General features: G+C 36.2%; 1 protein-coding gene across 1 annotated transcript; it reads left to right on the top strand.

Annotated features, from left to right (window-relative positions):
- The first annotated feature begins 209 nt into the window (after positions 1-209).
- Positions 210-11,890, top strand: LOC137962086 (long chain acyl-CoA synthetase 4-like). The gene is made up of 19 exons (XM_068808795.1): positions 210-529; positions 1,887-1,950; positions 2,066-2,155; positions 2,953-3,009; positions 3,181-3,229; positions 3,569-3,645; positions 4,152-4,191; positions 4,262-4,356; positions 5,088-5,255; positions 5,367-5,477; positions 5,554-5,641; positions 5,786-5,852; positions 7,627-7,702; positions 7,795-7,912; positions 9,676-9,921; positions 10,112-10,251; positions 10,738-10,920; positions 11,045-11,164; positions 11,625-11,890. Exons 1-19 carry the CDS (start codon positions 378-380, stop codon positions 11,658-11,660), a joined length of 1,977 nt encoding a protein of 658 aa, XP_068664896.1. The 5' UTR covers positions 210-377; the 3' UTR covers positions 11,661-11,890.
- Positions 11,891-13,423: the final 1,533 nt, after the last annotated feature.

The raw sequence follows: 13,423 nt of genomic DNA, 5'->3' as shown, positions 1-13,423 counted from the left end.
TTAAATTATTTACCTATTTTATTTTAAATAGTCTAATTGATGACCGAGATTTTAATTATACACTAGTTGGGGGTTAAATAAAAATAAAAAACATTCAAATAATTTTACATTTAGTTAAATACGAAACTGCCTCTTTACATTTTCTATTCAAAGGGGCGTGGACACCCGCCATTAAGCAGCTACGCGGCATTGAAATAGCTCTAATGGCATTGGTCACCAAAGTTTTCTAAAACGGACGACTGCCGCAGTTCCCTGCTTCTCTTCGATAGATTTGTGTTTCTTCAAGTAGCGGAGTCGCTTCCTCTTTGCTGCCGAAACAAAGACGAAAATAGCAGGGAGAAGTTATTGAAGTGAAAACGGTTCGAGCAGTGGAGAAAATGGCCGAGAAGAACTATGTGATTGAGATCGAGAAATCGAAGGAAGCTGCGGACGGGAAACCGTCTGTCGGTCCGGTTTACCGAAGCATTTTTGCGAAGGATGGATTTCCGGTGCCTCCTGAAGGAATGGAGAGTTGCTGGGATATATTCAGGTCTGTTTTTTTTTTTTTTTTCGTTTTCTTTCGCAGTCTTCTGTATCCGAGTTAGCTTTTTTAGATTTAAGTCGTTGGACTTTGTTTCGTTTTCTTGTTCATCGTGCATGGATTTGCTTTTTATGTCCTGCTAATTACTGCGTCGAGAAATGAAAGAAATTTCGCAAACCTGTGAAATCTGCGGGTGTTTATTGTCTTGTTTTTATATATTTTTTCTGAAATAGTTGGGAACTAGATTTGTCGGTCGTCAAAATTCTGGTGGTGCTTTGGAGTTGAATTTATGTTTGCTGCAGTGAGAACGTCTTTCTGTTCATTCTTACTTTTTGCTGACGTAATTTACAATTTTAGTGAGGTGAAGTTGTCGTACAGCCGAGTAAAAAGTAAATAGTTTTATTTGATGTCTAGGATTCGACGTTAAGTAAAGACTGAAAGCTTACTGCTTCTGACGTGCAAGATGCGGACTTGCTTTGATGCGTTTGAGCGTTGGGCTTTGAGGCTTAATGTAGTTATGAGAGATACAAACTTAAACTGTAAACAACATCATTCTTTCCGGCAATTTCGACCTATTTAATCTCACAATCTTAGTGATGCAAATTCGGCTTTATGAGTGTCTTGTCTTTTCAATAAATCTCTGAAATTAATTATCGAGTGTAGACGGGCAGTAAAAGCATACAGTTTCTGACTTGAAGGTGCCAACATAATTTGATGCTCTTGAGCTTTCATATGTGATTCAAGCAGCAATGAGAGATTGAAATTTGAATGATAAACAATATAATTCTTATGGGATCTTTTTATAAAAAAATATAAAAAATCTTATGGGATGTGTTACACTCAGCTGGACTAACCACTCTATATGCCTGAATGTACTGTTCTCACTTCACATGATTGTATGGTCCCACTCAGGAGTGGGTGTGTAGTTTCGGGTGTTGATATGGGACTCTCCAAAAATCTGAAACATAATGGATCTTATGCATTATGTAACAACATCTGGTTAAGCATGAAGCTGTAATGTAATGTTACCCTCCAAATCTGAGATGTATCTGATGGTACACTGTATGTAACACCGGTACGCCCACCCCTGTTCCCTCTAATCTTTTGTTTTATGGTTGGAGATACATGCTCAGATTTTTCATGTTGACATCTTAAGCTCCTGAATTGGAAATTATTGACAGTTTTGAACCATAACCTATACACTTACATCTTTCACCATTGAATGTGTACTTGGCACAAATAACATACTGTAGCTACAAATACCTCTTTTGCATACCTTTTCAATGCATTTTTCCAATCTGGAATTGGGAAACAAAATGAAAACTGTATGAATTGTCAAGGTGCTAACACTTGAATTTTATTGCAGGCTTTCTGTTGAGAAGTATCCTGAAAATAGAATGCTTGGTCGTCGAGAAATTGTTGATGGAAAGGTGATCCTCTTTCTTTGTTCTTCATTTCCAGTGTAAATTTGTCTTAATGTGTTTATGCATTCTATTTTTGGTGAGTTTCATGCTCAATGCTCTCTGTTGCTCAACTTTGACACAGGCCGGCAAATATGTGTGGTGCACCTATAAGCAAGTTTATGATGAAGTGTTAAAAATTGGAGCATCTATTCGCAGCTGTGGTGTTGAACCAGTAATACCTTCTTTTTTAACATTTTAATTCATTTCAGTGATGATCCTTTTGTCTCATCTTTTGTTAAAATATGCTGTTTCATTTGAGAACAAAATATATATGTTCTTTTATAAAGGATCTATTATGCTGTACGGAAAACAGAGTGAGTTCACACTTTAGTGTTGTGAACTACTCTTGTACTGAGAAAGGTTCATCATGCTCATAATTTAAGGAAGAATAAGGTTTTTTCCTCATAGAATAAATGATTCCTGACTCGAGAGACTTTGGTACTCATTTTCTAGTGTCTACTCAAGTTCAATGTTCATAAAAGATAGATTTTTTTATGAAATAATTCATTGTGGTCTTATAGGTAGCGCAGAGGTTATGACAATAGATGAAAGTTCCATTAAAAGAGGTCCTGCTAGTTTTTTTCTGAAAAAAAGGTTCGATTAGGTCCTGAAGAAAGCAGATAACCACTTAAATAATGGAGAAGACTTGAATGGTTTTGGATGCATAGCTATCAGTCTAAAAGTTAATAGATCCATCAGTAGGAAAATGCATGAGTATCATATTTTCATCCACAATGTTTTGCAGACATAACCTTTAAAAAGTAAAAAAATTATGACTTCTGACTTTGGGACATCCCTATTTCCTTGCTGATCTTTCCTTCTTATAATCTATCAATTATTGCTGTTTTTTAGAAAATATATTTTATCCATAATTTTCTTTGCTTCAGTGCTTTAAACTATGTTTCTATTGGTGTTGCTATATGTTCTTCCACCAAATCATCTCAGTGATCTTGGAAAATTTTCCCCCAGGGAGGTCGATGTGGTATATATGGTGCCAATTGCCCTGAATGGGTTATGAGTATGGAGGTATATGTCTAAATCTGATTTCATTTGATACTTTCACCTTTTCAGATCTATCTGCCTTTGCTGCTGCACCTTCTTCTTAACTTCTGCTCTCTTTTTTCTTCATTTTTATTCTGAAGTTAACCTTTTTGAGACTGAAGTGGTTCCTTATCATTAGTCTTGTGATTGCTGCAGGCCTGTAATGCTCATGGCATGTATTGTGTTCCACTATATGATACCTTAGGTACGTATGCCATTTTTTTCTTTTCCCATTGACAAGCCACTTGATCGTATGTGAAGGTCATTCTGTTGGTGGAAGAACAATTAAATAGAATCTATTTAATTGTGAGGCATATCATATATGCCTCTGAACAAGGCATTGGTTCCACTGAAATGACAGCTTGTGTTATGATAAGGGATTAGATAAAATGTTCACTTGTTAACAAATAGAATGTTGCTACTATTTGACGAAGAGACCTATGGTTCCCCATTCATACAGCCTTTGTTGAAGTTGGTTGTAACTGATTTGCTGTTACTTTCTGCCGGTGGTTAAGTTTCTTATAATTTTTCTTTATGACTGTAGGTGCTGATGCTGTGGAATTTATTATAAACCATGCAGAAGTCTCCATTGCATTTTCAGAGGAAAAGAGGGTTAATGAGGTATTATGTAATTCAAAGAAAAACCTTTTCCCCCTCTGTATCAGCAAATTTTAAAATTTTCAATTCCAGTCTTACCTTACTTGTGGTTTACTCACTAGTAGTAGGCAAATGATTCGTTCTTGATTTCTTCTCCTCTCTTTTACCCAGCCCTCTCTTTGCTTCCCTCCCATCCACTCTAGCTTCCTTCTCTTCTCTCTCATCCACTCTAGCTTCCTTCTCTTCTCTCCTATCCACTCTATCTTCCTTCTCTTCTGTCCCATTCACTCAACCTTTCCTCTCTTCTACCCCTTCCGCTCTGCCTTCCCTCTTAGAGAAATTAGTAATATCTTGAATATTTGGGTTTTTGCGCTTGCAATTAAGTGACTTACATGTGTGTGAGATGTGGAGATATGAAATCAGACCACAGATCTAGAAGGCCTTAATTATGTCTTGAAGGATTTGTGACATTTTGGTGAGTCCTTGTCCTTCAGATATTTTATTTTTTGCTGATAGATTCTGTCATGCAGGTGCTGAAGACACTTCCTAATACAACTAACTTCTTGAAAAGTAAGTTCATATTCTTTCATCTGTGTTCCTAGATTAATGGAAATGGCTTGTACTGATTTTACCCTTACAGCTATTGTGAGCTTTGGTGAGGTCACTACTGAACAAAAGCAAGAGTGTGAGAAGTTTGATGTGGCAATATATTCTTGGAATGAATTTTTACTACTGGTAAGTGGACTGCATTAATTCTATTGCCCATTTGTTGTTTTAGATAAGTCTATGCCTCGTTTTGTTTGTTGTGTTTATATACTGAGTAAAATCATTGATCATAGTAATCTCGCATTCCATGTCCATATGCATTCTTTTACTAACAGGTTGTCCAAAGTTCCAGTATTATTTAGGTTCTCTAATCAAAGAGCCTACTTAGGCTGTGAAGGATGTCTGCAGAATCCGGGAAAGTGCTCAATTAGTTATTTAAAATTATAAGAGATGCTATGTGTGCAAGAGAGCACACATGTGAGTTTGCAAGTGGGCAGTGTTTATGAGCTGCCTTAAGTTTATGTGCTGCTAAGCTTTAATAAAAAAGGTGTTTGTGCACTAGTATACTATCTTATGCAAAACTAATTTGGTTAATAGCCTGAAGAGAAATTTATTATTAACAGTTTGGTTCTTGGCTATGGATCTGAATAGTAGTTGTGCGGTTTCTGTATACCACCATATAATCTCCATGCAAAATGATGTAGTAAAATCAAAGTTTGACCTATCAACCGTTAAGAGTGAGGAAGATGCACCCAACTTGCGGTCCACTGCTCGTTTCTGCAACCCTTTTCTTTTGAATCATACTGATGGAACATGTCCTCTACTTTTCTCTCACCAGTTGTTACTGTGATACATGAGGCCTTGTTCTCTTAGCCTGTGAACCACCAATTCTCATTTTTTGAGCTTGAATTGCCAATCAGGGTGATAACAAGCAATTTGAGCTTCCCATTACGAAGAAAGAAGATATTTGTACCATAATGTATACTAGTGGAACAACTGGTGAACCAAAGGGCGTCATGATCTCCAATAAAAGCATTATTATTCTTCTAGCTGGGGTGCAAAAGGTGCTTCATAGAGTGAATGAACAGGTTAAGTCATAACCAATGTGAACTCACTTTTTTGCTATTATTGTGAACTATTGGTTTAATTATTTCAACCTGATGTTAATTTTTATGCTTCTTGTTCCTGGGTGTATTCAGTTGACCGTGAAGGATGTTTACATATCATATCTCCCTTTGGCTCACATTTTTGATCGGGTAATTGAGGAGTTATTTATTTATACAGGAGCTTCAATAGGATTTTGGTGTGGGGTAAGTTCTTTGAACTTTGGTCTTCTGTTAGGTATAGTAAGTTGCATCTTAGCTAATTTATTTTTGGTGTCTCTAGGATGTCAAATTATTGGTTGAAGACATTGGAGAGCTAAAGCCAACTATCTTCTGTGCTGTTCCTCGTGTGCTAGATAGGATATACAATGGTATTTCTGATGCATCTGTTTGACATGTTCCAAAAGATATTAATCCCTTGCATTGTATTTTACAGGTTGTGTTACAGTTGTGTTTCTGTTCGTTTTTTCTCTTCCTGTGGGCAAAATCTTATCTTTTTGGAAACATGTTTCCAGGACTTACTGAGAAGATAGCAAAAGGAGGCGTTTTGAAGAGTACATTGTTTAATGTTGCATATTCATAGTAAGTTCTATATTTATGGGCTACCAATCTTGGAAGATCTACTACATGCTAAATTGCATTCATGTCAAACTCTATATTTATGGTTTCATTTTTTATCTCTCCGTCTAATTTGTCCATATTAGTTCATTACTGTTTCCAAGATGTTCTTTCCCTTATGAGTTTGCCTGTCACTGGTTATTATGTGCCAGCAGGTTGACTTCCTCTCCAGTGCTCTTTTATTTTTCTTTTTTTTGTGTACCCTTTTTGGGAGTTTAAACTTTGAACATGATGAATTGATAGAATAATTTTAGATTTAGATCTAATATTGATTTCAAATCTGAAACGAATTGTGTTCTAGACAAATATGTTTGGTTATGATTGCTTTAATTTTGACATTTGGCCTGATGCATATTTGGTAGTAGGCATCTGCTTTAAGTATTTTTTGATTTACAATCACGAGGTAAATTTCTCATAAGGAAAAAGAGAGAAATATAGCAGTGGATATAGGTATTGGAACTGAAACACCATATAGTTTCTCAGTTGAAATTCATATTTATATTTGGTCATACTATTTATTTAATACAATCAGATGACTTCCACAGTTTGATTTATTTTTGCAATGATATGATTGGTAACGAAGTGGGCTGAACATGATATTCATCTGATTTTGGAAAACGTTGATGCTTTTGACTATTAAGCATTGTAGTACACTAGACATTATCCTGATAAGAATCCTAGTCTGATTTTAGGGTTGATAAACAAGTGGCCAACATCAACTCTGAATCATTTTGTCTGTTACATGAGAGTTTTCATTTATATGCTTTAATACAAGTGAGAATGTTTTCCAAATTAGAGTTTATGACCAGCTGTGGCCAAGTAAAAAGTTGAGCAAAATTTTTTAGTTACATTGTGTTAAGTGTATTTTTATGTTCTTTCACAGTCTGTATTTTGGTTTAGAAGAGTTTATAGTTTCATTGTAACTGAATTATGACAGGAATTAGCAAGTACATACACGTTGGGAGATGTTATTATAATGAGGGGGCGTAGTTGTCTTTTATATTGTAATTTAGCTTAAGTGATGAATAACAGAAGGTTAGGGATTGATTAAGGCCTCTAAAAAGACTACCATCTCTTACGGTAGTTCTTTCTCTCTTCTTCTTCTATTCTTTTTCTTTTTTCTTCCTTTAATCTTTCAATTACTCTATTTAACATTGCAAGCCCAAACCTTTCTTCGACTCCTTTTATGGTTTACTATTGCAATGCATCATGAAATCATCGTTAAGTTTAGGATAAAATGTGTAGCCATGAAGAGTGTAGGATTTCTCCAATTTAAGGAAAACAAGGATGTGGGCTTTAACAAGTGTGACAGAACATACAATGCACATCATACAAGTGTCTTCTTAATATAAATGGTACTATGTGTATCTAGTGTATTTTTCCAAAGAAACAATTCAGGGTCAAATATTATTTGACATATAGGGGGGCAATTTACCTTCTTAATCCTTAGTTGCTCAAAAAGAAGCAATTCTAGACAATCATGTTTCAAGGACTGAAACAGAAACAGACAGGTGAAAATGCAAATGGAATGGTATCATGTGATTTTCGTCCAGTTGCAGATGAGGCTAGGTGCTCCCAGAATGGATCTTGTCCTTGTCTTTTGTGAAACGTTGGATATACCCTGCAGTTATTATGTTTTTTTTTAACTTGATTACACATGCATGCAATGACCAATCCACAAAGAAATGTTCATTTGCTTTTTGACAAAAAAAAACGTGCACCCCATGCCTGTCTTCAGCAAACAACACAACATGCAGAAGGGCTCTAAACATGAAGAAGCAGCTCGAATTTTTGACAAACTTGTCTTCAGCAAGGTATATACATAACAATTATGAAATGCTGCTATATACATGACTTGCTTGCCATATCTGGTCACCAAACATTGATTCTGTGATGGTTTCTTCAGGTGAAGCAAGGATTAGGTGGCAAAGTACGACTTATCCTATCTGGAGGAGCTCCACTTGCTAACCATGTGGAAGCTTATTTACGAGTGGTGACATGTGCTCATGTGTTACAGGGCTATGGTAGGTATCCTATAAAGACTTCTCCAGCTTCAATCAATTTTGATGTTTTCTATTCGTTAAGAGCATAATGAAAATGAAGTTTTGATTCTTTTTAATGATTCGTAGTGTTTTTTTTTTTTAGAAAACAAAAAAAAAAACACTGTATCAAACTTTCAGAAAATCAAAAACATGATTTCTATAGGAATAACCTCTGGAACAAGAATACAAGATGCATGTCTATGGGCTACTACACCTGCTAAAGGGTCCACTTGGATCCATTTCTTTAGATGCCCTTGTTAAATTTGTGTCCAAGTCCATCCCAAAATGACTACCATAAGTCAGGAGGTCTTTTTTCAGTTAATAATCATAAGATTTTTCTTGGCATTACTTTATGTGAGATTATTTCCACTAGGTCTCCCACTCACATCTAGGCATACAGAAACGGCCTACGTGCCTAAGATGCGAACAATATAAAAGAGCTACAAACTAAATAAGTCACAAACTTGGCTTAACTAAATAGATGGTTAACTCTGATACATGTTAAACTTGGTCTAGGTCTATGCCAAAAAGATTTGTTGAAGTTAGGAGGCGGGTTTTTTATTTTATTTTATTTAACTAGCGAGTGCTTAAAGGGAGTAAGAATCCCCAACAATTACGTCAAGAGGCCTTTTTCCCAACTTATATTAACCATAACTTTTTTTTTACATTAATCTGTGAAATTATTTCCACTAATACTCTCCCTCACGTCTAGGCCTACATCAATAGACAATTGGGTTAAGATGTGAACAACACAAATGGGCTATAAACTAAATGAGGTATGAATTAAATCTGACAGAGTAGACGACCTTCTGTATGCCATGTTAAAATGGGGGCCATGTCCCATCCCAAAGCAATTAGTCGAGACATGACATTTTGTTAACTAATAGTAATAGGATTTGTATTGACATAAACTATGTGAGGTTATTCCCACTAACAACCAAAAATAGATTAACTAGTTTATGATTGAATTTGGTTGAAGTGAACAATTTGGCTGTTCTTATTTTGTCCGTACTCTACAAAGTCTGATAGAATAGATGACCTTCTATAATGCATTGTTCCAACTGGGTGCAGGTCCATCCCAAAATGATTAGCCGATGTTATGAGATATTATGGCAATTAATAATTACAGGATTTTTTTATAAACTATGTGAGGATATTTCCATTAACATCCCCAAACAGATTAACTAATTTATGATTGAGTTTGGTTAAGTGAACAATTTGGCTGTTCTTATTTTGTCAATTAAGTCCTATTCTATCAATAGAATGGCAGAACTGGCTGTTAAATTTTTTGTGCAGTGGTAATTCCGAAAGGGGGGATCTAAGTTGGTTGTATTTATGCAATATTTATGGTTTTTTCTACTTAAGTAAACTCAACATTGAGGACATCTTAGTTGCCGCTACCTAGAATCATTGCTTGGTATCCAATAACACGCTACTGAACATGTTAGAGATTGGCAGTTAAGTTGAAGGCCTTAGAAGCAAAGCTAAAGATATTTCAATTTAGTGAGTATGAATTTAAGTATTTGGTCTCCTCAACCTCTCTAGTGTCTTCATGCTAAGTACCTTTACTTTCTGTATGTTTGCCAGTTATTATCGCTGGACCTGTCTTTCAGCTGGAACTGCCCTGTGCATTGGACTCTACTCAATCTGAACTTCGCATGTCTGTCTGAAAGAACAGTTTACAAACACTTTTATTGAAGTATAAATGAATTTATGTAAGACACGTATTTTCATTATCCCTGCAGGTCTGACAGAAACTTGTGGGGGCACTTTTGTCTCCCTTCCAAATGAACCATCAATGGTTGGTACAGTGGGCCCTCCTGTGCCAAATGTGGATGTTTGCTTAGAGTCAGTTCCAGAGATGGGATATGATGCAAACTCCAGCACACCTCGTGGGGAAATCTGTATACGAGGGGATACAGTTTTTTCAGGATATCATAAGCGAGAAGACCTAACAAAAGAAGTTTTGGTTGATGGATGGTTCCACACAGGTTTGTGTGTTCATATTCGATACTGGTGTATAAGAGTAAGACCCAGTCTGAATCAAAAAGTTCTTATAGTTTCCCCAGTATCTGACACCCTATTTCACCTACTGGTTCATTTGTTATGCTTAGTTTCTTCCTGTCATTGAATCACTACATAGTCTCATCAAGAACTCCAACAAATGATAACATTTCTCAGGTGATGTTGGTGAGTGGCAACCAAATGGAGCAATGAAAATAATTGACCGAAAGAAGAACATCTTCAAACTATCTCAAGGAGAATATGTGGCTGTTGAAAATCTGGAAAACATTTATGGTCTTGTTCCTGAGATTGATGCGGTATGTCTACAGCAGTAGCTGCTTAATTGTATGACCCATTTATTAATACAGTGAACATCAATTCATTAGACCAATCTATCCCTCCCTCCCTCTCTCCATCCAGCCATCCAAAACACACATATGTCTGTATATACCTATACATATTCCTATTCCTATCTCTAGTAGGTGGAATACAGAATCAGCTCGTCTCTGTTAACCTGATTCAGTAACCTGATGGGTCCTGCCTTGGGGGCCAGTGTTTGTAAACTGCAGCCTATGATTAAGCCTTGATATCTCAAAAGCATAACCTTCTAGTTTTAGGCTATCCAACATATTTGGGATAAAGACTCAGATAATGACTGTTATCTGTTTTATTTTGGTTGATTAATATTTAATTTAGGCCTGTAAATTATTTTTTTGAAATTAATATTTTCTATAAAGACTTCCCTTTTTGGCCATATATAAATATACTTCTTACATGATCAGCATTTTCAACTTGTGTTCCAGATTTGGATTTATGGCAACAGCTTTGAGTCATTCCTTGTTGCTGTTGTTAATCCCAATATGCAAGCACTTGAGCGTTGGGCAGAGGTGAATGGCATAACAGGGGATTTTGCTGCCTTAAGTTGTAATCCTAAAGCAAAAGAATACATTCTGGGGGAGCTTAATAAGACTGGCAAGGCAAAGAAGGTAAGAACGATACTCATCTCAATTTGTTTGTTTTCATTCCTTAGATATGTTTTTCTCATTTTTATCTCTATTCCTTAATTTTTCTTAGATGATGATTCTGACAGGCTAAATTTCCGTTTTGTAGTTGAAAGGTTTTGAGCTTGTGAAGAACATTCACCTAGAGCCAGAACCATTTGATATGGAAAGGGATCTTCTGACACCAACATACAAGAAAAAGCGGCCTCAATTGTTGAAATACTACCAGGTTAGCTTCTGTTAACAAAATTACTTCTCAGAACATTTGGCTTTTTCCAAAGTTGCATCACCTCCAAAACTTAAAGCTGGTGTCTGAAAATTTTTGTGCTGGTTCTGACCCGAAGTCTTAGAACTGACTTCCTTCCCAATGGAACCACATGTCTGCCTTCCACCCACGTCTTTTCCCATCGAAAACTGGTTCTTACTAATACTTTCTATGACATCCTGCTGACTTTTAAATTGAACTCTTGAATTCTTAAGGATTATCTCCAGAGCTTCATAACAAAAGTCAATAAGTCGCACATCTCTTGACAAAAAGTTGTTATGCTAAAAAAGTTTTAACAGATTTTTTTTTATTTCTGTAGGGGAGAAAGAAGTTTATGTCATAGCTTATATTAAATTTCGTAATATGAGATATTTGATCGATTTTTTCTTTGTCAATAACTTCGACTGTTGCTTTGAACTTTCAGAGTGTCATCGATGAGCTATACAAGAGTGCGAAGTGAAAGATCAACTGCGGAAGATCGTGCTGCAGGCTTTTTTGCCAAATTTTCTTTTAGTTTCAATCTTATTGGGAAATCACTACTTATTTAAATACGAATGTAAATAACATATGTTATTTATTACTATGGATACGTTCAACCAACTGTTTATGTTGTAAATCCATCTGCTTGAGCAGGACGTCGTAGAACGTATTGTTCAGGTTCAATTGTTCAGACTAACTGAGAAAACAGTTCCAAACCAAGATTAAGGTATCAAGGCTTGCACATGAACACAAAAAGGAATGGCCTGAGTCTACTCCTCACAAAATCTCACGTTGTGGGTTCTTCCAGGAAAGCGAAAGAGAGGGAGGGGAGATATTTTCCAGTTCAGAAACTTACACCTGGCGTTATCCAAGAATAACGACGTTCATATCTTGATTGGATGAGATTGGATTTCCAGTCTCCAAAACAGTTATTTCCGTTGGAGGTACAGTTGCTTTGATGAGTTAAGTAATTACCACTATAATGAACAAAATAAAAGTAACATGTAATATGAATTGATTCTGGGTACAGCAACCTATTTATGAAATTCCCAGTTAGATAACTGATAGGTTTCAGGAACATAATCATCGTCAAGCTGTATTTCTTCTTCACGAAGATCAAAAGAACGAATACGGTGATTACCAACTTAATTAATCACAAATTTCTGCCATTTTTGAGAATTTGGACGGTATCTTTTTTGCTGTTTTTTCAGTAGTATGAAAGCACCTAGAGGGACACACATGCAGGGGAGTAGTTGCGATATGATTGGCTATTATCTTGTTTGCACTCGACTCACAAATTGCTTGTAAAATCTGTCGATTCGATGTCGTAGGATTTTTAGATGCCGCGGAGGGTGAATTTAATTTGTTATTTAAAGCTTTTAATCCTGTCGTTGATTTTGGGCTACAATGAGGTAAGATTACAGAGTAGAATCTGAAAATTTTATGATTATCATCTCGTTTTTTCTCTCTTTTCATGGTGTATAATCCACCCAAGAAGAAACGAATTAAACTGTTGATGCATCACACTGGAGATTTTCGAACTGCACGCCGACTCCTAGGCTAGACGTCTTCGCTCATGGAGGCTGTCACCAAGTTGACGATAACCATATTTAAAAGAATAAAAGAAAGAGCAAGAGATATGATTTGAGAAATCTTTCGTTTATCTGATATCAATTCGCTTCATTGCATTCTGGGTGAAAAAGAAAAGAAAAGAATTGAATTGCGTTGACAGTCTTCTTTATTCGATCGATAGATACTAATCCTAAATCATGCGCCGCAAAGAACAGCAAAGTTGATTAGCTGAGATCAGATCTTTCCAGCAACGCAGAGCCACTGACCCACGAAAACTTTATCGCAGTTGAGGTTGGGATTGAGCCCATTGAAGGATTGAGCGGTCAAGTTGAAGAGCTGCTCCACCGCAAAGCAAGTGTCTCCTGATCGGACTCCGAAGACAGAATCGCAGACTGGCGAGCTGGCTTTCTTGACGAAACCAACTGCAATCGTTCAAAGCAAAAGAAAAACAACTAAACACATCACCTGAGAATTCAGAATGAAAAAACACAATATTGTCTCTACAAGACTACAGAAAATGAATGCGTTTGATGAAGGATGATTCCTATAAAATTATAACTAAAAGAAGAGCTATTGCAAGCTTACGCTTGAACACTTTCCCCTCAGCCATTGAGACGACGAGAAGAAGAGAGAACATCAAAACCAAATTGAACACCAAGCCGGATTTGTTGT

This window comes from Aristolochia californica, unplaced genomic scaffold, assembly GCF_029961685.1.
Source record: "Aristolochia californica isolate CCGP_79_NKW_82.1479 unplaced genomic scaffold, dmAriCali1.0.hap1 SCAF_4, whole genome shotgun sequence".
NCBI classification, from domain to species: domain Eukaryota; kingdom Viridiplantae; phylum Streptophyta; class Magnoliopsida; order Piperales; family Aristolochiaceae; genus Aristolochia; species Aristolochia californica.
This window is presented reverse-complemented; position numbering and strand designations above follow the sequence as displayed.

Bases quoted from the DNA above. Each gene is read 5' to 3' on its own strand.
- LOC137962086 (XM_068808795.1), top strand. From the start codon at position 378: ATGGCCGAGAAGAACTATGTGATTGAGATCGAGAAATCGAAGGAAGCT. The intron at 5,256-5,366 runs GTTAAGTCATAA...GGGTGTATTCAG, and splicing joins TTCATAGAGTGAATGAACAG to TTGACCGTGAAGGATGTTTA. The intron at 5,478-5,553 runs GTAAGTTCTTTG...TGGTGTCTCTAG, and splicing joins CAATAGGATTTTGGTGTGGG to GATGTCAAATTATTGGTTGA.